At 35.8% G+C, this 24,269-nt stretch overlaps 2 protein-coding genes across 3 annotated transcripts in view; one reads left to right on the top strand and one right to left on the bottom strand.

Annotated features, from left to right (window-relative positions):
• Window positions 1-24,269, bottom strand: part of FAM133A (family with sequence similarity 133 member A) — a 55,253-nt gene that overhangs the window by 14,526 nt on the left and 16,458 nt on the right. For both annotated transcript variants that reach the window (XM_033405541.2, XM_049705153.1), the window contains exons 3-4: window positions 22,836-22,949; window positions 15,601-15,681 (exon numbers count right to left, since the gene is read on the bottom strand). The gene's annotated coding sequence lies outside the window, so the exon portion shown is untranslated. The remainder of the gene's footprint in view (window positions 1-15,600; window positions 15,682-22,835; window positions 22,950-24,269) is intronic.
• On the top strand, window positions 23,302-23,643 carry LOC101282506 (transmembrane protein 256-like). Its single transcript, XM_033405542.2, has one exon. It carries the CDS (start codon window positions 23,302-23,304, stop codon window positions 23,641-23,643), a length of 342 nt encoding a protein of 113 aa, XP_033261433.1.

The following is a 24,269-nucleotide window of genomic DNA, read 5'->3' as shown; positions in this document are numbered from 1 at the left end:
GGGAGAAAGTTGAAATATTTCTCACCTAATAGTCTTCATTTTCACTCAGTGTTAGGAGCCAAGGTCAGCTGCTAATATTAAGGCAGGTTGAGGTAGCATAGGAGTCTTGAGACAAATGATTAAAATTTGGAATAACTGCAGAGGGGAATGCGAGAGAATGCTGACAGCAGACAAGTGTTGTTGGAGGCCTTCAGAACTGCACAATCTGTGTGCTCTTTTTGCAGAAGATAAAGCACACTGAGAAAAAAGAAAAAGTAACACCAACAAAGTCTCTTGCTCAAATACTCTTTGTTTTAAAAGTGCTGTGGCTTACCTTCTGTTTCTATCTTAGAAGAGAAACTTTATTCTCTTTATCTCTATTCATTTGTATGAAGTATGCTAATTTTGTATAAAGATTAGATACAAATTGTAACAACCCTGCTGGTAATCTGAGTGTTATAACAGTTATTTGTTCATTTATTCTTACAGCTCCCTTTTGATCATCTATTATGCACCAGACACTATGTTATATGCCATGGAGATTATGGTCTAGTAAAGGTAAAAGTCATTACACAAATATCAAAAAAATGAGTATATAATTATAATCGTAATTAAAATGATGAAGGAAAAGCACAGGATGCTATGAAAAGTATAATGAGTAACCTAATTTAGAATGGAAGGTCAACTCTGAGATACTAACATATAATTAACATGTAATCTGAGACCTGATGGATAAATCAGAGCTAGCCAGATGAAGTGATTAAACAGGAAAGGAGTAATCAAAGAGCCAGAGTTGACTGCATGTTCCAAGCACAAGGAATACCAGATGGTAAGTCCCCGAGGTGAAAAGGAAAAGCCAAATACAATGCAAATATTCACATTATTACACTGTTGTAAACCAGTCATCATATCAGCTTCTCATTCTTAAAAGTGATCGTATCTATAGCATTTTTTATTGAACATGCTCAGGTAAAAGTCAATATGAATTTAAATTAATTAAAAGCATATTTTAACATTTCACAGTCTAATTTCAATTGTAACTATCACCAAGGCTAGTTATTTTAAGGACTTACTCTATTTTACAAATCATTTCATTCAATTTTTAGTGATATGTCTAACTGTAGGCATCATACTGTCTCATAGACATATGCACTTCAGCTGAAAATTCTTTCCAAATAATTGGCAATAGCTCTGTGACTTAATCAGAAACACCCTACTCTTCTGCAAAGGTCTGGACATTTGGATGAGGCCCCTATTAAGAAAAAAAAAAACCTTAATGTTCTTTGTTCCCACTAGCTAATGTAAGTTTAAGTACCATGCTACTGAAATAAATGCCTCTTATAAAGCTACTTAAAGGCTTTAAGATAGTAATGAGTCTGTTAAATTATAATATAATAATAATCTGTACATATATACTGCTAATACCTTTAATTATCACACTATGTTCTGCCATTTCACATTGATTGATAATATAGAGGGCAGCCACAGAATCACCTAATTCACAGGCTGAATAAGAGACAAAGATGGTTTATGAACACATTTAATGATACTTGAAAATTTCCTGAAAATATCTAGCTCTAGCAAGTGTATATAAAATGATATCATTTCTTCTAAATAAAACTCAAGCAATAACACATTCTATTCTAGCTGTTAACGTGGCTGTTTTGAGGGAGAAATTATCCCTCTTATTTTGATCAACATGTTAGAAAGCTGGGATCAACATGATAGAAAGCTGTGCCGGGTTAAAAGCATTCATCTCTGGTGAATTCCCTCTGGCATAGTTGTGTCATGGAGCATTTCTCATTCTAGGGAAAAGGTGTAGAATTTGAAATACTGCCTCTTCTTCCATCTACAGAATTGTCAAATGACAAGGGATCAGTCTCTAATATCTTAAGGATGATACCAGAAAGTTTATAGCAGCAACAAAATATTGCAGATGCAAGAGATAAAACAGAAAAGAATAGTTATGAGAGGGTAGAAGCTCTAAGTATAAATTTTAGCTAAGTGTTTATTTTAAAGAAATGAGTACTTCACCCTCTTATTTCTCTTAATATAGTAATACATTTAGGATTTTATATTCAGAAAAACAAATCATTGTTATTGTTTAGCTTTTATGATGATGAAGTGAAATTTTTTTAAAAACAAACTTTCTGCTTTAGGATATCTTTAGATTTACAGAAAAATTGCAAGTATAGTAGAGTATCTTCTGCATTCAGTTTTATTACAGATAATGTCTTAAATTAACATGTACATTTGCCACAACTAATGAGCCAATACTGACACATTCATATTAACTAAAGTCCATTCTTTATTCAAATTTCCTTAGTTTTTAACCTAATGTTCTTTTTCTATTCTAGGAATCCATTCGGGATACCACATTACATTTAGTCATCATGTCTCCCAGGATCTTCTAGACTGGCAGTTTCTCAGAATCTCCTTGGTTTTGAGGAGTACTGATCAGATACTGATTTTTTAGAAAGCCTTTCCATTTGGGTTTGTCTGATGTTTTTCTCATGGTTAGAGTTAGACTGCAAGTTCTTGGAAGGAAGAACACAAGTAAAGTACCATTTTCATTACATTACATCCAAGGTACATACTAAGGTGACTTATCATTGATGTTAACCTTGATCACATGACTGAGGTAGTTAGTATTTGCCAGTTGTATCCACTGCAAGAGTACCCTCCATTTCCATTCTGTATTCTTTGGAAGAATGTCACTATGTGCAATCCACACTTGGAGATTTATGCTCTATCTTCTTGATGGTGGAATATCTACATAAAATATTTGAAATTCCTGTGTATGGGAGATTTGTCCTTTGCATCAGTATGGATCATGAGTATTAATTTTATACTTTGGGCAATATTTAAATACTACTTATTTTGTTGTTGAAATTGTTCCAAAGTTGGCCTTCAGGAGCTCTTTTAGTTGGCTCCTGTATCTTTTTGACATATCCTTATGATTTTGTTTCTTAAGTACTTCCTTACTTTCTGGTTCTATAAGACACTCTAGCATCATCTTGTATATCCTCTGCATTAGCCCTAGAATCATATTGGGGTATTGCTGCTTCTAGACTCTCTCATCAGACAGCTAGGAAATACAGTAAGTCCCCTACATACGAACCTTCAAGTTGTGAACTTTCAAAGATGTGAATATGTGTTCGCATGTCCAATCACGTAAGTTAGTTCACGTGTCTGGCATACATTGCCACATGCGTGCACCCTCTCCAAGTGGTTGTGCTTTTGCATACTTTACTGTACATTACTGTATAGAGTAAAGTAGTACAGATTCTTAATTTCAAGCCCAGGATGTCTGGAATCATGTGTAAAAGCAGCAGCGATGTAGCTGGTACTACTATACTTTTCAAGGTACTGTACTGTAAGATTAAAATTGTTTTCTTTATTTTTTGTGTTTGCTTTTTTATGTATTATTTGTGTGAAAAATATTATAAACTTATTACAATACAGTACTATATAGCCGATTGTGTTAGTTGGGTACCTAGGCTAACTTTGTTGGACGTACAAACACACTGGACTTAATGAACATGCTCTCAGAATGGAACTCGTTCGAGTGTAGTAGACTTACTGTATATGAAATGATTTTAATTCATTCAATCACATATTAATTTTGAACTAAGTACCTGACACTTGGATGACAAATATAAATTATTTAGAGATGGAATACAGAACACTGTGTTGTCTATAATGTGGCATTTAGGTGACATGACTGACTCATCATCTATAGAGTCCATGTTATAGTTATTTCTCAATTAGTAGGAATGGATCTCTCCTGCATACATTTCTTTTTTTAATGTTTATTTATTTTCTCATTAGTCATCCATTTTATACACATCAGTGTATACATGTCAATCCCAATCTCCCAATTAATCACACCCCACCCCCACCCCCGCCGCTTCCACCACTTGGTGTACATACGGTTTTTTCTCCACTTCTGTGTCTCAATTTCTGCTCTGCAAACCGGTTCATCTGTAGCATTTTCTAGGTTCCACATATATGTGTTAATATACAATATATTTTTTTCTCTTTCTGACTTACTTCACTCTGTATGACAGTCTCTAGATGCATCCACATCTCTACAAATGAACCAATTTCGTTCCCTTTTATGGCTGAGTATTTTCCATTGTATATATGTACCACATCTTTATCCATTCATCTGTCAGTGGGTATTTAGGCTGCTTCCATGACCTGGCTATTAAAAATAGTGCTGCAATTAACATTGGGGTGCATGTATCTTTTTGAATTATGGTTTTTTTCTGGGTATATGCCCAGTAGTGGGATTGCTGGGTCATATGGTAATTCTATTTTTAGTTCTTTAAGGAACCTCAATAATGTTCTCCACAGTATCTGTATCAATTTACATTCCCACCAAAAGTGCAAGAGAGTTCCCTTTCCTCTACACCCTCTCCAGCATGTGTTGTTTGTATATTTTCTGATGATGCCCATTCTAACTGGTGTGAGGTGATACCTCATTGTAGTTTTGATTTGCATTTCTCTAATAACTAGTGACGTTGAGCAGCTCTCCATGTGCTTCTTGGCCATCTGTATGTCTTCTTTGGAGAAATGTCTATTTAGGTCTTCTGCCCATTTTTGGATTGGGTTGTTTGTTTTTTTTAATATTGAGCTGCATGAGCTGTTTATATATTTTGGAGATTAATGCTTTGTCTGATGATTCATTTGCAAATATTTTCTCCCATTCTGGGGGTTGTCTTTTAGTCTTGTTTATGGTTTCCTTTGCTGTGCTAAAGCTTTGAAGTTTCATTAGGTCCCATTTGTTTATTTTTGTTTTTATTTCCATTTCTCTAGGAGGTGGGTCAAAAAATATCTTGCTGTGATTTATGTCAAAGAGTGTTCTTCCTATGTTCTCCTCTAAGAGTTTTAAAGTGTCTGGTCTTACATTTAGGTCTCTAATCCACTTTGAGTTTATTTTGGTGTATGGTGTTAGGGAGTGTTCTAATTTCATTCTTTTACATGTAGCTGTCCAGTTTTCCCAGCACCACTTATTGAAGCGACTGTCTTTTCTCCACTGTATATCCTTGCCTCCTTTGTCATAGATTAGTTGACCATAGGTGCGTGGGTTTACCTCTGGGCTTTCTATCCTGTTCCATTGATCTATATTTCTGTTTTTCTGCCAGTACCATATTGTCTTGATTAATGTAGCTTTGTAGTATAGTCTGAAGTCAGGTAGTCTGATTCCTCCAGCTCTGTTTTTTTTTCCCTGAAGACTGCTTTGGCTATTCATGGTCTTTTGTGCCTCCATACAAATTTTAAGATTCTTTGTTCCAGTTCCATAAAAAATGTCAGTGGTAATTTGATAGGGATTGCATTGAATCTGTAGATTGCTTTGGGTAGTATAGTCGTTTTCATGATATTGATTCTTCCAATCAAAGAACATGGTATATCGCTCCATCTGTTGGTATCGTCTTTAATTTCTTTCATCAGTGTCTTATAGTTTTCTGCATACAGGTCTTTTCTCTCCCTAGGTAGGTTTATTCCTAGGTATTTTATTCTTTTAGTTGCAATGGTAAATCGGAGTATTTCCTTAATTTCTCTTTCAGATTTTTCATCATTAGTGTATAGGAATGCAAGAGATTTCTGTGCATTAATTTTGTATCCTGCAACTTTACCAAATCCATTGATTAGCTCTAGTAGTTTTCTGGTGGCATCAGTAGGGTTCTCTATGTATAGTATCATGTCATCTGCAGACAGTGACGGCTTTCCTTCTTCTTTTCCAATTTGTATTCCTTTATTTCTTTTTCTTCTCTGATTGCCGTGGCTAGGACTTCTAAAACTATGTTGAATAACAGTTGTGAGAGTGGATATCCTTGTCTTGTTCCTGATCTCAGAGGAAATGCTTTCAGTTTTTCACCATTGAGAATGATGTTTGCTGTGGGTTTGTTGTATATGGCCTTTATTATGTTAAAGTAGGTTCCCTCTATGCCCACTTTCTAGAGAGTTTTTATCATAAATCGGTGTTGAATTTTGTCAAAAGCTTTTTCTGCATCTATTGAGATGATCATATGGTTTTTATTCTTCAATTTGTTAATATGGTGTATCACACTGATTGATTTGCGTATATTGAAGAATCCTTGCATCATTCGGATAAATCCCATTTGATCATGGTGTATGATCCTTTTATTGTGTTGTTGCATTCTGTTTGCTAGTATTTTGTTGAGGATTTTTGCATCTATATTCATCAGTGATGTTGATCTGTAATTTTCTTTTTTTGTAGCATTTTTGTCTGGTTTTGGTATCAGGGTGATGGTGGCCTCATAGAATGAGTTTCGGAGTGTTGCTTCCTCTGCAATTTTTGGGAAGAGTTTGAGACGGATAGGTGTTAGCTCTTCTCTAAATGTTTGATAGAATTCACCTGTGAAGCCATGTGGTCCTGGACTTTTGTTTGTTGGAAGAGTTTTAATCACAATTTCAATTTCATTACTTGTGATTGGTCTGTTCATATTTTCTATTTCTTCCCGGTTTAGTCTTGGAAGTTTATATCTTTCTAAGAATTTGTCCATTTCTTCCAGGTTGTCCAACTTATTGGCATAGAGTTGCCTTGTAGTAGTCTCTTAGGATGCTTTGTATTTCTGAGGTGTCTATTTTAACTTTTCCTTCTTCATTTCTAAGTTTATTGATTTGAGTCCTCTCCCTTTTTTTCTTGATGAGTCTGGCTAATGGTTTATCAATTTTGTTTATCTTCTCAAAGAACCAGCTTTTAGTTTTATTGATCTTTGTTATTGTTTTCTTTGTTTCTATTTCATTTATTTCTGCTCTGATCTTTATGATTTCTTTCCTTCTGCTAACCTTGGGTTTTGTTTGTTCTTCTTTCTCTAGTTCCTTTAGGTGTAATGTCAGATTGTTTATCTTTCTTGTTTCTTGAGGTAGGCTTGTATAGCTATAAACTTCCCTCTTAGAACTGCCTTTGCTGCATCCCATAGGCTTTGGATTGTCATGTTTTCATTGTCATTTGTCTCTAGGTATTTTTTGATTTCCTCTTTGATTTCTTCAGTGATCTCTTGGTTATTTAGTAACGTATTGTTTAGCGCCCATGTGTTTGTGTTTTTTAAGGTTTTTTTCCTCTAATTGATTTCTAATCTCATAGCACTGTTGTCAGAAAAGACGCTTGATGTGATTTCAATTTTCTTAAATTTACTAAGGCTTGATTTGTGATCCAAAATGTGATCCATCCTGGAGAATGTTCCGTGTGCACTTGAGAAGTAATTTTAATCTTCTGTTTTTGGATGGAATGTCCTATAAATATCAATTAACTCTATCTGGTCTATTGTGTCATTTAAAGCTTGTGTTTTCTTATTAATTTTCTATTTGGATGATTTGTCCATTGGTGTAAATGAGGTGGTAAAGTCCCCCACTATTACTGTGTTACTGTCAATTTCCTCTTTTAGAGCTGTTAGCAGTTGCCTTATGTATTGAGGTGCTCCTATGCTGGGTGCATATATATTTACAATTGTTATATCATCTTCTTGGATTGGTCCCTTGATCATTATGTAGTGTCCTTCCTTGTCTCTTGTAACAGTCTTTGTTTTAAAGTCTATTTTATCTGATATGAGTATTGCTACTCCAGCTTTCTTTTGATTTCCATTTGCATGGAATATCTTTTTCCATCCCCTCACTTTCAGTCTTTATGTGTCCCTAGGTCTGAAGTGGGTCTCTTGTAGACAGCATATATATGGGTCTTGTTTCTGTATCCATTCAGCAAGCCTGTGTCTTTTGGTTGGAGCATTTAATGCATTCACGTTAAGGTAATTATCGATACATATGTTCCTATGTCCATTTTCTTAATTGTTTTGGGTTTGTTTTTGTAGGTTCTTTCTTTCTCTTGTGTTTCCTTTAGCATTTGTTGTAGAGCTGGTTTGGTGGTGCTGAATTCTCTTAGCTTTTGCTTGTCTGTAAAGCTTTTGATTTCTCCATCGAATCTAAATGAGATCCTTGCTGGGTAGTCTTGGTTGTAGGTTCTTCCCTTTCATCATTTTAAGTATATCATGCACTCCCTTCTGACTTGTAGAGTTTCTGCTGAGAAATCAGCTGTTAACCTTATGGGAGTTCCCTTGTATGTTATTTGTTTTTTTTCCCTTGCTGCTTTTAATAATTTTTCTTTGTCTTTAATTTTTACCAGTTTGATTACTGTGTGTCTCAGCGTGTTCCTCCTTGGGTTTATCCTGTATGGGACTCTGTGTGCTTCCTGTACTTGGGTTGCTATTTCGTTCCCCATGTTAAGGAAGTTTTCGACTATAACCTCTTCAAATATTTTCTCGGGTCCTTTCTCTCTCTGTTCTCCTTCTGGGACCCCGATAATGCAAATGTTGTTACGTTTAATGTTATCCCAGGGGTGTGTTAGGCTCTCTTCATTTCTTTTCATTCTTTTTTCTTTATTCTGTTCTGCAGCAGTGAATTCCACCGTTTTGTCTCCCCGGTCACTTATCCATTCTTATGCCTCAGTTATTCTGCTATTGACTCCTTCTCGTGTATTTTTTATTTCAGTTATTGTATTGTTCATCTCTGTTTGTCTGTTCTTTAATTCTTCTAGGTCTTTGTTAGACATTTTTTGCATCTTCTCAATCTTTGCCTCCATTCTTTTTTCGAGGTCCTGGATCATCTTCACTATCATTATTCTGAATTCTTTTTCTGGAAGATCACCTATCTCTATTTAATTTAGTTGTTTTTCTGGGGTTTTGTCTTGTTCCTTCATCTGGTACATAGCCCTCTGCCTTTTCATCTTGTCTATCTTTCTGTGAATGTGGTTTTTGTTCCATAGGCTGCAGGATTGTTGTTCTTCTTGCTTCTGCTGTCTTCCCTCTGGTGGATGAGGCTATCTAAGAGGCTTGTGGAAGTTTCTTAATGGGAGGGACTGGTGGTGGGTAGAGCTGGCTGTTTCTGAGCTCTGATGGGCAGAGCTCAGTCAAACTTTAATCTGCTTGTCTACTGATGGGTGGGGCTGGGTTCCCTCCCTGTTGGTTGTTCAGCCTGAGGCGACTCAACACTGGAGCCTACTTGGGCTCTTTGGTGGGGCTAATGGCAGACTCTGGGAGGGCTCATGCCAAGGAGTACTTCCCAGAACTTCTGCTTCCAGTGTATTTGTCCCTTGGAGATCCACAGCTGCCCCCCGCCTCTGCAGGAGACCCTCCAACACTAGCAGGTAGGTCTGGTTCAGTCTCCTATGGGGTCACTGCTCCTTCCCCTGGGTCCTGATGTGCACACTACTTTGTGTGTGCCCTCCAAGAGTGGAGTCTCTGTTTCCCCCTGTCCTGCCAAAGTCCTGTAATCAAATCCCGCTAGCCTTCAAAGTCTGTTTTTCTAGAAATTCCTCCTCCCGTTGCCAGACCCCCTGGTTGGGAAGCCTGACGTGTGGCTGAGAACCTTTACTCCAGTGGGTGGACTTCTGTGGTATAAGTGTTCTCCAGTTTGTGAGTCACCCACCCAGCAGTTATGGGATTTGATTTTATTGTGATAGCGCCCCTCCTACCATCTCATCGAGGCTTCTCCTTTGTCTTTGCATGTGGGGTATCTTTTTTGGTGAGTTCCAGTGTCTTCCTGTCAGTGATTGTTCAGCGGTTAGTTGTGATTCCGGTGTTCTCAAAGAGGGAGTGAGAGCATGTCCTTATACTCCACCATCTTGAACCAATCTCCCCTCCTGCATACATTTCTGAAACTGTTTGAAAAGTCTAAGAGTATAGTATACAGAAAAGTGCAAAGGCCCTCAGAAGAACTAGCTTTTCCTCTTTAGCATTTTGCCCTATTCAAGAAGCCATGAACAAAACAGTATTGTTTATAGTGTCAGTGTCAATGTTTTAAGAAACGCTCTGTAGAAAACCATTATATACATGAGTACCAAATTCAACTAAGCAGTTGCCAAGGAGCTATTTATTTTGTCAGTGCATTTGATAAGTTTTAGATACTCACTAGCAACTTTCCTGAGTCTTCCTTGACAACAGATTTTGCCCTATTATGTGTGTTTAGATGTGGTAAGTCATGGCTATATAGGATGTAATTAAAATGTTCTAGGAGCACTGAAAATTCCAGTTCCTCTATTCAAGGGGTCACCTTACATGAACTAATGCTAACTGAATACTAGTTTCTTTCCATCTGTGTGACATGACTTCTATGAAAATACACCCCCCCAAATAAGGTTTGCCACCTCTCTTCTCCCCATTGTCCCAACTTCTATTTCACAAATGAATTTTGTATAAATCCCTGACAAGATCCCTCAAGTCACAAAGCTTGTTTGTGTTTTTTAGCACTGAACATCTAAAATCAATTTCATTCACATTTGATCAGGGTGCAAATGTAATATCATTCATACATTAGACTTTCAAAGTGAGACAAAACTGTACCTTCCGTTTATTCTTTATAATATTATCTACATTTTGTGTTAAAAAGTGATATATTTTATATAAGAGAATCATGAGATGCTTCTTGAGGCAATGCACTGTGAATCCAAACTGATTTGTAGACTAAAATCTGTCAACTTTTCCCTGGATCTAGTTGTGCCAGGATATACTGGTCACCTCTTCCAGCAACTTATAAAAGATAAGGCCCTAAGCATAGAAAGCAAACCAGGGGAACTCTTTATTATTTTGCCAGGGAACACAGTTCAGAGCACATCTATTTATGCATGGCTTTAAACAGCCTTACTTGGTTTCTCATGAATCAACACTTCAATGACTACCTTCTGTACTCTGCCACCCTGACATGAATTTTTTAAAGTGTATTTCTAAAAACAGAACAGAGAATTTGATGTGATGTGTATATACAAATATACTGGCTATGAAATAACTGAAAGCATCACAGCTATTTATTGAAGCTAGGTACACTTACATGAGTCACCTCTCTTCTCACAAATGACTACATATGAAAATTTCCTAAAAATTCAAAGGTCAGATCATATAGACTTATTTGTTATAATAACTAACATATAGATGCTTATTGGAAACAATAATAAGGTACACTGAGAAGCCTCATAAAGTGTGAAAATTTGTATTAATATTACTTTAGTATGCTGGAATCAAAGGGGACTACCTTTCCATGACTTGCCTGTTTTGAAAAACCATATGGAAGAGATAACTCAGTATTCATCCTCAGGGGGAGAAAAATTAGTTTTAAATTCCAGGAAGGACACTGAGGAAGAGTTGGCTTGATGAAGGCAGATAAAGTATCTTAGGTAAATTCACTAGGCAGGCTGTTTAACTTCACCCACCGATGCAGCAATCATCATTAGAATTCATTATAATTATGGATGTGAAGGACCAGCTCCCCTTTTTACTTGCTGAGTGCTCTCAGACAAATAATATAACCTCTCTTTGTCTCAGTTTTCAATCCCATCTCCTGCCCTCAGGTTCAAATGAAATATTCTTTGGCCATAGTTTGAAAACTGTTTAAGTCTATATAAATGTAAAGACTTAATATTCCTATGATTATTTTCATCTATCATGTAATAATGATTACAATTATTCAGTATTCACCATGAATAGGTACTATTCCAAGTGGTTTACATGGATTATCTCATTTAATTCTCACTACTTCATGAAGTAGGTATTATAATTTTCCCCATTTGACAGATGAGCAAACAGTTTCAGGACGCTTAAGTAATTTTTCCAAGGTCTCATAGTAGTAGAGCCAAGATTGGACCCCTAGCAGCATGATTTAAAGCCTGCATTATTAAAGAATGTTATAGCATGAAAAGTGGCTGCAAATTCTAGCAGAGGACTCTAATGAAAATATGATGGTTATTTGTAGCTCTACATCCATCCCTTAAGTTCAGAAGGTCACAGGACAAATGCTCCCCTGAAAGGGCAGAAAAGTGTCTAATGTTAACAAAATTTAAATTGGTTGATAATATCAGTTTCTACAAATTGGGACTACCTGAAGCAGATGTTCTATTAATTTATCACATCAATCTAGAATTTTCAGACACATGAAGCATAAATCTCTCTCGGGTGTGGAAGTGGAGATGGGAGTCTAGCTTAAACTAGTCAATGTATTTTTCTGCATAACCATGTGGCTGGATACAACTAACTTTTATGATAATGAAGATAACTTGGGAAAATGGAAACATACAGAAAACTCAAAAACACCATGTAACTTATTATTTTCAGTTTCTTTCCTTACCCAACCTGATTACCAGAGCTGATAAAATGGACTGATTCAAGTTTTCCCTTCTCTCTTAACATCTGCAAATATGGGGATGCTTAAGGAACAGTGTTAACTAGAATCAGCGAAAAGCAAATGGAAACCATTCAAATCAGCCTGGATAATCTATAAACTACTAAGAGTTTCTTCCCTTTATATTCCAGATTACTTACTACCTATCTCTGTTCCTTCACATGGCTGTATGTGTTCCTGCCATTTATATATGTAGAGTGTCACTTGTAATTTCCTTTTCCACCACTGGATTGCAAATCTCTAAAGGGTAAAGACTATAGCATTGCCCAGACTACCATGCTCTCTATCCACTGCTTTGACAGATATTCCGAGTCACAGAATTTGCTAACCTGACACTTAACATGTCACAGCAGTTATTTTTACCTATTTGTTATATCATTGCCAGCAGCAGTTGTCATGCAGTAGTCAGGAATACAGGAAAGTTCCACACTAGGAAGTCAGCTATTTTTACCCAGATTCCCCTGAATCTTTTTCACCCTTTGAATGACACTGAAATAATCTGCCTATATTATTGCCTGAATAAGGAAACTGAAGATCCCAGTACATTTTCTTGATTTACTCCCAACTCAGTATAACTCTAGATAACTGTTTTTCTCTATGGAAGAAGTCAATTCTACCCCCAAATCCCCCAACAGCCCTGAATGTGAGCAGACAGATTACTTATACAATCCCTTAAATCTTCTGATAAGCAGTCATATCAAAACTTTATAATCTATTTGGCTTATCTCTTCCAAAATGTTTGCACATGAAATTCCTCATCTTGAAAATAAATTTGATATCCTAAAAATTAGAGAAATACCTAAAATGTTTATGGCATGCTGAAATGGAAGAAAACTTGCTTTTCATCAGCCTGAATTACTACTGGCTTGGAAAATAAATCATAACTTAATTTTGACAATAATACAATGTAAAATGGAAAAATATGTTAAAATAAGATTGAATCTGTATGGTGAAAACATAAAATCTGAATGTAGGTGTTTCACTTATTCACTCAAAATATGTTTACTGAGAACCTACTATGAGTCAGGCACTAGTGTTAAACAAGACAGATAAAGTCCATGACTTCATGGGGTTTACATGTTAGAGGAGAGAGATAATTAACAAATTTGGGCTTTATTCCAAATATGTCAGAATGAAACTAATCAAGACTTTAACAGAAAATACTGGGTGGTGGTTGGGGGATGGGGGAAACAGAGGAACAAGTTAAATGATGTAATAAATAAACACAGATAAATCCAGAATATGGGACATTCTATAAAACAAACATCTGGTCTTTTCTAAAAATTACATGAGAAAAAATGAAGACTGCTCTAGAAAAAAAGATTTAAAGAGACATAATTAAATGCCATGCATGAACCTTGATTTTATCCCAGTTCAGTAAAAAACAGGTATGTGAGGTTTCTTTTTAGAGTGATGGAAATGTTCCAAAATTACATTGTGGTGATGGCTGCACAACTTTTGTAAATTTGCAGTAAGTCATTGAATATTACATTTAAAATGAATAATTTTCATGGTGTGAAAACTATACCTAAATAAAGCTGTTAAAAATGATTTTGAAGGGACACCTAGAGATATCTAATATTGATAGGTATTAGATGACATCAGGGAATTATTTTTAATTACCTTAAATATTATAATATTAAGAGTATGGAAGAGAATTCCCTTATTTTTAGGAGATGCAAACTGAAGAAATTGCATATGAAGCATCATGAGTTCTGAAACTTAATTTCAAATTGTACAGCAAAACAAAGAAAGCAAATACAGCAAAATGATTAAAGTTTTTTGCTCTAGGTTATGAGTGTATAGGTGTTCACTGCAAAAGTCTTTCAAGTTTTCTATGTGCCTGAAAATTTCATAATAAAAAGTTGGAAAATAAATTAATTTTTGAGAGAAAAAGAGAGAGCCATTGGAAGATATGAAGTAAGGAATGATAATGATCTGTTGTTTTTGTCTATCTTAACAAACAAATTGGACCTACTTGCTGTATGATTTGATCAGTTAGACAGAAATCTCTCAATAGCTGAAGGCTGAATAAATTGACTGCACTGGAAGATAACTGATTATGAAATCACAAATAGACTTGGCCTAATGTCCTGTCTGTAGCAGTATAAACAATGGTCATGCAACTCACCTTTCCATTCTACTTCCTATCCACCTTTTACATTTCAATTTTGACTGGTTTACTTTTGTTGTGGCCAACACATAAAGTCAAGGATCCCTATACTCTTGGCATAAAAAAGATCCTAAATGAGTCTATGGGCTCCAACCTAAATAATCCTGGTCACTGCTTATTTCCTCAACCTTATCTTCTGCCCCACTCATCCTCCTCCCTCTCTGTGCTTCAAATTCAATGGCCTTTCAGTATCTCTGATGTGCCATATTCACTCTACCCAGGGCCTCTGCAAGTACTATTCTCCCTCCCTAAGTGCAACTTGAATAACATTTATTTAGCGAAGTCTTTTCTGATGTCCTGGAAAAAGTTCAGTCTGACAATTATGCTCTTATAGAACTTTGTGCTTTTTCTTTTAATATTCATTGCAATGAATATTATCTAATTATCTGTGTAATCATTTGTTTAATACCATTTCTGTTCACTAGATTATGGGTTCTATAAGGAAAAGATCTATGTGTATTGTGTTCACTACTGAAGCTCTTAAAAAAAAAACAGCATAGAAACCTGCTACTGTTTCATTTGAACCAATAAAAACCACCTGTCTTAACCCTATTTCCCCTTTTATCTACTGCTCCATTTCTCTGTTGTTCTTTTTTATTACAACTCCTGGAAAGAGCTGTTTACAGTAAGTCCCCTACCTACAAACGAGTTCCATTCTGAAAGCGCATTCGTAAGTCCAACAAAGTCAGTCCTAGGTACCCAACTAACACAATCGGCTATATAGTACCATACTGTAATAGGTTTATAATACTTTTCACATAAATAGTACATAAAAAAACAAACACAAAAAATAAAGAAAACATCTTTAATCTTATAGTATAGTACCTTGAAAAGTATAGTGGCTTGAAATAAAAATACTGTACTACTGTACTCTATACAGTACTATACAGTAAAGTACACAAAAGCACAACCACTTGGAGAGGGTGCACGCATGTGACAATTGTACGCCAGACACGTGAACTTATGTGATTGTACATGTGAACACATTTTTGCATCTTTGAAAGTTTGCAACTTGAAGTTTCATATGTAGGGGACTTACTGTATACAGTTTTCAACTCTTCTCTTCCCATTCTTTCTTGAACCCACACCCATGGGACTTTCACCTCAACCACTCCATCAGAACTTTTGTTGTCCAGGTCATTAATCACCTCTATGCCACTAAGTCTAATGATGAATTCTCATTTTTATCTTAACTTCATCAATCAGCATCAATTGACAGACTGGATCACTCACTCCCTCCTCCTGGAAACACTTACCTCAAATGGCTTCCAACATTACAAACATTCAGTTTTCCTCTCACTTTTCCAGCTGCTTCTTTCCAATCTGCTTTCCAGCTTCTTCCATTTTGACCAAAGATAAGAAATGAGATAATATTTGTTAAAGTCCTTGCATAAGTTTGCAGTATGTTTTAGGTTATAGAACTAAAACTTAAAGTACAAAAAAAAAATGTAACCAAATTTGAAGAGGTACACTGACCAGAAGAAAAGGTTCTTTTATTCAGGCAAAGTAATAACCCTCCTTAAAAGGTTATGATTAGCACTTTCTCACCATTACAGTTATTTATTCAATTGTAAATATCTACTATAAGTAACTACAGATTATTCCCTGCTTTTATACTTTTCCTTTTCCTACCTATAATTGGTCACCTAATGTATTCCTTCCTCATTGCCAATTGACACTCCTCTACCCTCAAAGGAATCTTTGTTCTGAAACCCAATTTCTTTAAACAAAATTCTTCCCCAACACCTGGACTCCTATTTTATATTTCTATAGTGCTTTCAAATTTACAAAGTAAGTTAATAAAAGAGCAATATTGGGGTAAATTTTATGAAATAATTTAACAACCCAAAACAGTCTAAGGAATAAATTAATTTTCTACTTTCTTTGGTGTCCCTAAACTTTGATGACCAACACAAACTGACCAACATAACCCTTTCTGAGAGCAATAATAGATATTACTCTAAGACACTAACTCAAAGTGTGGCCCCAGGACCCATGGGAGTCTCCAACAACCTTTCAAGTTGTCTGCAGGCTTCTCTTTTTTCCAACTATGTTATTTGTGTGAGGCCTAATTTTTTTTCATATACTTCAACCAAAACATCATATCTAAACAAATTGTAGAAACAGATATGAGAATAATTAAGTCAGCATTAAAGAGATTTAAAAACGTAAACTAATACATGTCTGTTCATTAAATATTTTTAATTTTGAAAATATAATTACTTTTCACAAAACGTAATCTAGTTAAAATTTAATGGTCTTATTATTGGTATTTTAAAACGGATTAATAAATATTTTTAAAATTTCTCAGTTTTAGATTTTAGTACCATAAATATAAATAACTATTATATATCAGATATTCTTGCCCACATAAACAAACACTCCTTGGGGTCTTCAGTAATTTCTAATAGTGTAAAGGAATCCTTAAACCAAATGGTTTGACAACTACTCCTCTGAAAAAATGTTTCTTGATGTATGTCCACTGACCATCTGCATCAGAGCTATCTGGGATACTTGATAAAAATATAGATTTCTGGACTCCATATAAGACCTACTAAATCATAACTTCTGGGGTCATGAACTTATATTTTTACCACGGCCTTCAGGTGATTCTTATGCACACTAATGTTAGAAAAATCTAATAAAGAAGTATATAGACTTTGGAGTCTGATGGATTCAAACTCTAATTCTGCCACTTTCTGTTTATCACCCTAGCCTATACCACTCTCTACCAACCGATTTCCTGCTCTTACTTTCCCCTCACCCCATCTCCTGAATCCTCTTCCAACTGCATATCCTCAGTTAAATAGTTCCTGATTTCCAGAGTAAGATGGAAAATTTCTATGTAAGAGGTGTTTAGGGGCAGCAATCTGATTCTTAGAGAAAGTTAGGGACTCAAAAGTTGCACTTCCATAGGAAGCACATTGCTTTTACTTAGATTGTTTCATTTGGGGCAGCTATGTGGAGACGATAAGATTTTGGAGGGGGTAATATCACCTAGGCTACACCTCGGCATTATCACTTACCTATTTGCTTCTGCTGCTGAACAGGGAAGACCTCAGAGGATTTTATTTTCTATTTTTCACCTTGGAGCACATAGCACAGTGAAGATGGCAGCCATTTGGTCTTTCCTTAGCCCTGCCCCAAGTCGGTTATCCTTACAAAGCTGTCATCCACTTCCTCAATGTTCACTGTGATTTGCATACACAGTTCTGAACAATCAGAGGTCTGAAACTGGTTTCAGATGTCACTGGTTTACCCAGTTAACAGAAACCTAACAGAAATCTGTGAAATTTTGCCCAGCAGTGAACAATCGCTTTAAGAACCACAGGCTTATTTAAATATAGAAAAATTTTCTGTAGACCAGTGCTATTCAAGGTATAGTCCACTGAAGCACAAGCTCAGAATCATATAGGTCATTTTTTTAAACATGCAGAGTCCTATGCTTCATCCCAGACCAAGTATTATCATAGTCTCTGGGAGTAAGACCTCTGAATTTGTAATTTTAATAATTTCCTCAGGTTATTATGGTAGAAAGTACAAAAACCATTGCCCTGAGGAAATTTCAACAAGAAACAATAAAAATAAGAGGAAACATAAGCATATTCTGTATCACCACCTAGTTCTTTAATTGATAACAAATGGATAAATGATGTCACCCACATGCTTTTCCATATAGGCATAATATTTGCTTTAATCTATGTAAGACTTTATACGATTCTATCAGTGCGCCAGTAGTACCAGGATGAGGGAGGCTAATTCACACTAACTAAAGTCACACTATATCAATGTATAAATCAGATGCCCATCCACTAGTTTATAATTGGAAATATTATAAACACAGGAATGTTCAGTTTGATAACCAGCATATCCTAAATCTATTAGATAATACATGTACAAAACAAAATTACAATCATAAATTACCATGGTGAGCCTGGAATCATTAAAAAAGGAGTCAGTAAATATTCTTAATGATTACTGCCTCAAGATTTAATCTGATCTACCTACCAATCTCCACCATTGGGTTGGGGACTAGAGTATTCCAATCTGATAATCAGGGCACTCTCTTTCCTAGCCATTTCTGTAAACTCACAGGTAGTTCTATGATTTTCCCTAATGTAGTAATTTACTTTCTAATAATTCAGTCTTCCATTAACTGATTAGATTTTACCTTTTCAATTTATGAACACATTCTATTCATGCCTCCCTGAAGCTCAACCAAAACTTTGAGTGTTTCCAAATTGAATTATCTACTCGCAAGCAGGCTCTTGGGTTAATTTTGCAGGTGGCTTATCTTCTATGGCTTTTAATTTTTCTCAACTTCACCTTGAGTTTTTGACCCCATTGCACAGCAAAAAGGCAAAACTATGGAGACAATAAAAAAAAAATCAGTGGTTGCCAGGGATGGGGCTATGGGGGAGGGAGATGAATAGGCAGAGCACAGAGGATTTTTAGGGCAGTGAAAATACTCTGTATGATACTATAATGGTGTACACATGTCATCATACATTTATCCAAACCCAGAGAATGTACAACACCAAGAGTGAACCCTAAGGTAGACTTTGGGTGATTATGATGTGTCAGTGTAGGTTCATCTTTGGTTAAAAAAAATACCATTCTGGTGAGTGATGTTGATAACGGGGGAAGCTATGCATGTGTGGAGGGCAGAGAGTATATAGGAAATCTCTGTACCTTTCTCTCAATTTTGCTGTAAACCTAAAACTGCTCTAAAAAATAAAGTCTTAAAAAAAGACATTCCAAATGAAATTACTATAAATGATAAGCATGTTGTACCATCTTTCCCAAAAGATGTTCAGCCATATTGGCATTTCTATCTTTTTACATCTCTACTCCACTTTGTCTGGTTTTGTTTTTGCTTTTTTTGATCTTATCTTAACCTTCTAAACAAATGAGATGATTCCTTTCCTGCCAACCCAATGCAATTCTTCTCTGTGGGCACTCATTCTTATCTGAAGATTTTTTAAAAGGTCTAAAATATGTGTTTTTCACTGGCTGATAATCAACATTTATTTTTTAATGAAGACTGTATTTATAATTCATTTATCTAGGAAATTCTTTTTTCAGTCTTTGTTTAGGCCTCATAGATTGTGGAAGTATTTCAAAAGAGCAACTTGAGGAAAGCTAACCTTGTTGTTACTTCAAAGTTATGGAAGCTCATTATGAAACTTTTATTCAAAAGCATTAGTTATGAAAAGCAAAAACAATAAAATTAGTATTAAAATGCATGGATATGTGGTAAATTGAGAAGGACCTTAGATTTAGAAAAGGGTTCTAATGCTGCATCTTAGCTATACTAGTTATATAACCTTAGGCTATTCTTTTAGCCTCTGTGAGCCCAGTCTTCACATTGACAAAATAAGAAAAGTTGTCTCTGTCTATTTTATGGGTTTGGTTGAAAATCAAATAAGGTAATATATGTGAACATACTTCAAAAAGGTAAATGTTACAGGCTGATATAATTTCATATTCTTATAATTGTTAGTATTAAGAATTATCATGATATCATGAGGGCATAAAGGGAGGATCTATGACAAATTTTGAAATCAAAGTATATCTGAGTGACATTACACACACACACACACACACACACACACACACACACAATGGTAAGGTTTTAGGAGGGTGCTATAAAAAATACAGATTGCTATGCAAATGTTGTGCATCACGTATACCCCACTTGCATACATATTATTCTTTACTCTTTTTTGTGTCCAGTCCATCCTCCACACTGCTAACTCTAGTCACCTTTCTTTAAAGTTGGTCACTCCCTAATGTTTATTTAATTAAATTTGAATTCCTTACTTTGGCAGAATGACCCTGATCTTGAGCTTCTCCAAGCTCATTTCTCCTTAACTTTCTTCCTCTTATTCTCTCTTCTTCCTCCATGTATCACTGAAATCCCTATGCTTCAGCCACATAAAATACCTCACTATTCCTCAGATATTCCAGTATCTTTCCTAACTCTTTGACTTTGTACAAACATGTTGTTTCCTTTGCCTAAAATACCTTTCTTTTAATCCCCAACTTTCCAGATCCTCCTAGCAGGAAACAATTTCTTTCTCCTTTATGTTTCCATGGCATGTTCACTAATTCATTCAGCCAATATTTATTGAGTGCTTACTCTGTGCCCAGCACTGTGCTGGAAAATGCTGGTGACATTACAATACAATCACGGTCCCTAAACTCATAGATTTTAGGACCACTCATATTAAATAAATAACCTACAAATAACTATATAATTAAAACTGTGATAGTGCTATAAAGAAAATGCATAGGGTTTGATAACAGCACATAGCTAGTACTTAGTAAATGGGATCAGGGAAGACCTTTCTTTGAAAGAGGGATTTAAAATAAGACCTGAAAGATGAATAGTCATGAGCCAGGTAAAGAGGATGAGGGCCAATTCAAAGCAGAAGGAAAAACATATATGAAGGTACTGAGACAGGAGTGAGCTTGGCTCCATCAAGAAACAATAGGCTAATATGACTGGAGGGTAATGATTAATGGTGATGGTGGCATGGGAAAATGCTGAGGAAATGGGCAGGAGCATGATCATGAAGGACCTTATTGACAATACTAAAGATTTTGAACTTTGTCCAAAAACTCATGGGAAAAGTTCTGAATAGAGGAGAAATAGAGACATGCTCATATTTGTATTTTAGAAAAATCATTCTCTCTACTATGTGGAAAAGAGATAGGAGATAAGATTGGATACAGAAGGAATGTTAGTCTAGGTGAGATATGACGGTTAGTTGGACTAGGTTGGGGCTAGAATGCTATGGCTCTTGAATAACATACTTAACTGGGCAACATATTGTACATCAAATGTGGAACCACTGAAAATTTTAAGCAGGGAAGTGACGTTATCATATATTCATTTTTAAAAGATCACTTTGCCCCACGTATGAATAAATGATATTTTGGTTTAAGAAGGGATGCAGGAGACCAGGTATGATAATTTGGATGGGGTGGTGGCAGTTGATGAAGATGGTCTGGACTAGGATGTTGGCACTAGAGTAGGAGACAAATGAGCAGATATGAGATACTATTTTGGAGGTAGAAGCAAGAGGACTTGGTGACTGATTGGATATGGGGTAAGGGAGAAAAAGAAATCAAGGATAACTACCAAGTATCTGGAACTCATTAGACAGAGGTGCCATTTATTGAGATGAGGTCACTAAAGAAGATTAGTAGTAAAATGTGGGTGAGCAAATTCATTTCTGTACATGCTAATTTTGAGATGTCTGCTAGACATCCAAACGGAGATTCTGAAAAGGCAGTTGATTATGAGTCTGGGGCTCCAAGGATGCACACTTGGCTGTCCACCTGATATTGATACTTCAGACTCTGAAGACTTATAGACTTGAAGCATACTTGCAGACTCTGATGCTACATGGAGAATTCCTTTAGGGTAGCAATAATGATTAATTCATCTATTGTTTCCTGTGGTATCAAACACATAAGAAATGCTCGATATATCTGTTTATTTGAATTAAATTATGTAGTCAATTTCAGTCACTGTTTCATCACAACTCTAAACACATAATCAATGCTATACAAAAAAAATTATTCAGTAACCCATATGTTTTGTCTTTACATGACAAGTGGTAGTTTAACATGTTTTTTGAATGAATTGGCATAACTCAATAGATATTCTATCACCGGGCTTTTGGAATTAGAAGTGCTTGGAACACAAATTCTCATAAAAATACACACATGTTAGAACTTCCAGCTATGGATAGGTGAGGAGGTTAGGAAATATTTCCAAAAAGCACTATAAACCTGGAGAAGATTAAAAAAGCAACCATTTCAGCACTCTGGAAATTGACCAAAACTATATATCCATCTGAGGAGTGTTTATTCCTGAAACATCACTGACCTTGCAGTACAAACTGTGGGAATCTGTGGCATTAGGATCTGGAGCTGCTCCCATACCCTCCACCCTCCAGTTCATTCAGCACAGAGTTTCTGTCAGGACTTATACACTAAAAGTCACAAAACATTGCTGAGAGAAATTAAAGAATACCTGAATAAATAGATATTTCATGCTCTTATATAGGAAGACTCAATGTTATCAAGATAGTAATTCATCCTCAATTGATGGATAGACTAAATGCAACCCCTCTCAAAGTCCCAGCTGGCTTCTTTGCAGAAACTGATATTGATGCGCTGATCTTAAATTTCATATGGAAATACAAGGGACCAGAACAGCCAAAACAAACTTGAAAATGTGGAACAAAATTGGAGGACTCACATTTCCCAATTTCAAAACTTAAGATAAAGCCACAGTTAATCAGACAGTGTAGTATTGGCCCAAAGATAGGCATATAGATAAGTGGAACAGAATTCAAAGTTCAGAAATAAATTCTAAAATTTATGGTCAGTAGATTTCCAACAAAGGTACCAAGACAATTCAATGGGGGAAAGGATAGTTTTTTCAACAAAGGAGTTGGGACAACTGGATACCCACATTTAAAAAAAAAATAGAGAGGGAATTCCTTGGCAATCCAGTGGTTAGGACTCGGTGCTTTCACTGCTGAGGGCACAGGTTCAGTCCCTGGTTGGAGAACCAAGATCCCTCAAGCTGCATGGTGCGGCCAAAAAAAAAAAAAAAATTAGAGAAATAAATTAGACCCTTAATTCGTACCATATACAAGAAATTAACTCAAAATGGATCACAGACCCAAATTTAAGAGCTAAAATATATAACTTCTAGGAGAAAATATAGGAGAAAATATTCATGACCTTGAGTAGGGCAGAGAGTTCTTAGATACAATATCGAAAGCATGATACATAGAAGAAAAAATTGATCAATTTGAATGTATCAACTTTCGCTCCTCAAAAGTTACCAATAAGAAAATAAAAGTACAAGCCACAAACTAAAAGAAAGCATTTGCAAATGATAGATCTAATAAAAAGCATGTTGATCCACAGCCATGGCCAGTCCAGGGGCTGCTTTCTGCTGTCTGGGTGCCTTGTCCGGAGTGGGGGCCTTAGGCCTGGCCTCCTATGGGGCACACTTAGCCCAGTTCCTGGATGCCTACAGGAAGGAGCTCTTTCACAAGACCAACAAACACCACTTTTTACACAGCCTGGCCCTGCTAGGGGTGCTCCTGTGCAGAAAGTCCCTCTGGGCAGGGTTACTGCTAGCTTCTGGAACTACCTTTTTCTGCACCAGCTTTAACTACCAGGCTCTGAGTGGACACCCCAGCGCCCATACTTTGGCCCCTGTGGGAAGGAGCCTGCTACTCTTGGGCTGGCTTGCCTTGGCTCTTTGAGCTTCCTTGTGTTTAATTTCTGGGGACATTTTTTAGAATTGGAGCAGGGATGGGATTAAAAGAGAAAGGCAAATTAAAAAAATAATAATAAACTAAGAAGCTTGTATATAGAATATTTGAATAACTCTTACAACTCAATAATTATTAGGAAGACAAAAACCTAATTAAAAATAGGCAAATGATTTGATTAGACATTTCATCAAACAAGTTATGAATAGCTGAAAAGGATATGAAAAGATATGCAACATCATTAGTCATTAGGGAAATGTAAATCAAAATCCCAATTAGAAACTACTACATATTCACTAGAATGGCTATAATAAAAAATACAAATGGTACTAAGTGTTGGGGATGCAGAGAAAGCAGACCACCTGTGCATTGTTAGTGGGAACATAATATGGTACAGACACTTTGGAAAATATTTTGCAGTTTCTTAACAAGTTAAACATAAATTTATCATATAATAGCCATTTTACTTTTAGGAATTTAACCGTAAGAGATAAAGATATATGTCCAAAAATATATGTCCACACAGAGGCATGTTGTAACTATTCATAGCAGCATTATCCATAATAAGAAAAAACTGGAAAAAATCCAAATGTCCATCACCTAGTAAATGGATGAAC

The sequence above is a fragment of the Orcinus orca genome, chromosome X (genome assembly GCF_937001465.1).
Source record: "Orcinus orca chromosome X, mOrcOrc1.1, whole genome shotgun sequence".
NCBI classification, from domain to species: domain Eukaryota; kingdom Metazoa; phylum Chordata; class Mammalia; order Artiodactyla; family Delphinidae; genus Orcinus; species Orcinus orca.
The sequence above is the reverse complement of the archived record's forward strand: the minus strand, read 5'-3'. Positions and strand labels throughout refer to the sequence as shown.

Bases quoted from the DNA above. Each gene is read 5' to 3' on its own strand.
- LOC101282506 (XM_033405542.2), top strand. From the start codon at position 23,302: ATGGCCAGTCCAGGGGCTGCTTTCTGCTGTCTGGGTGCCTTGTCCGGA.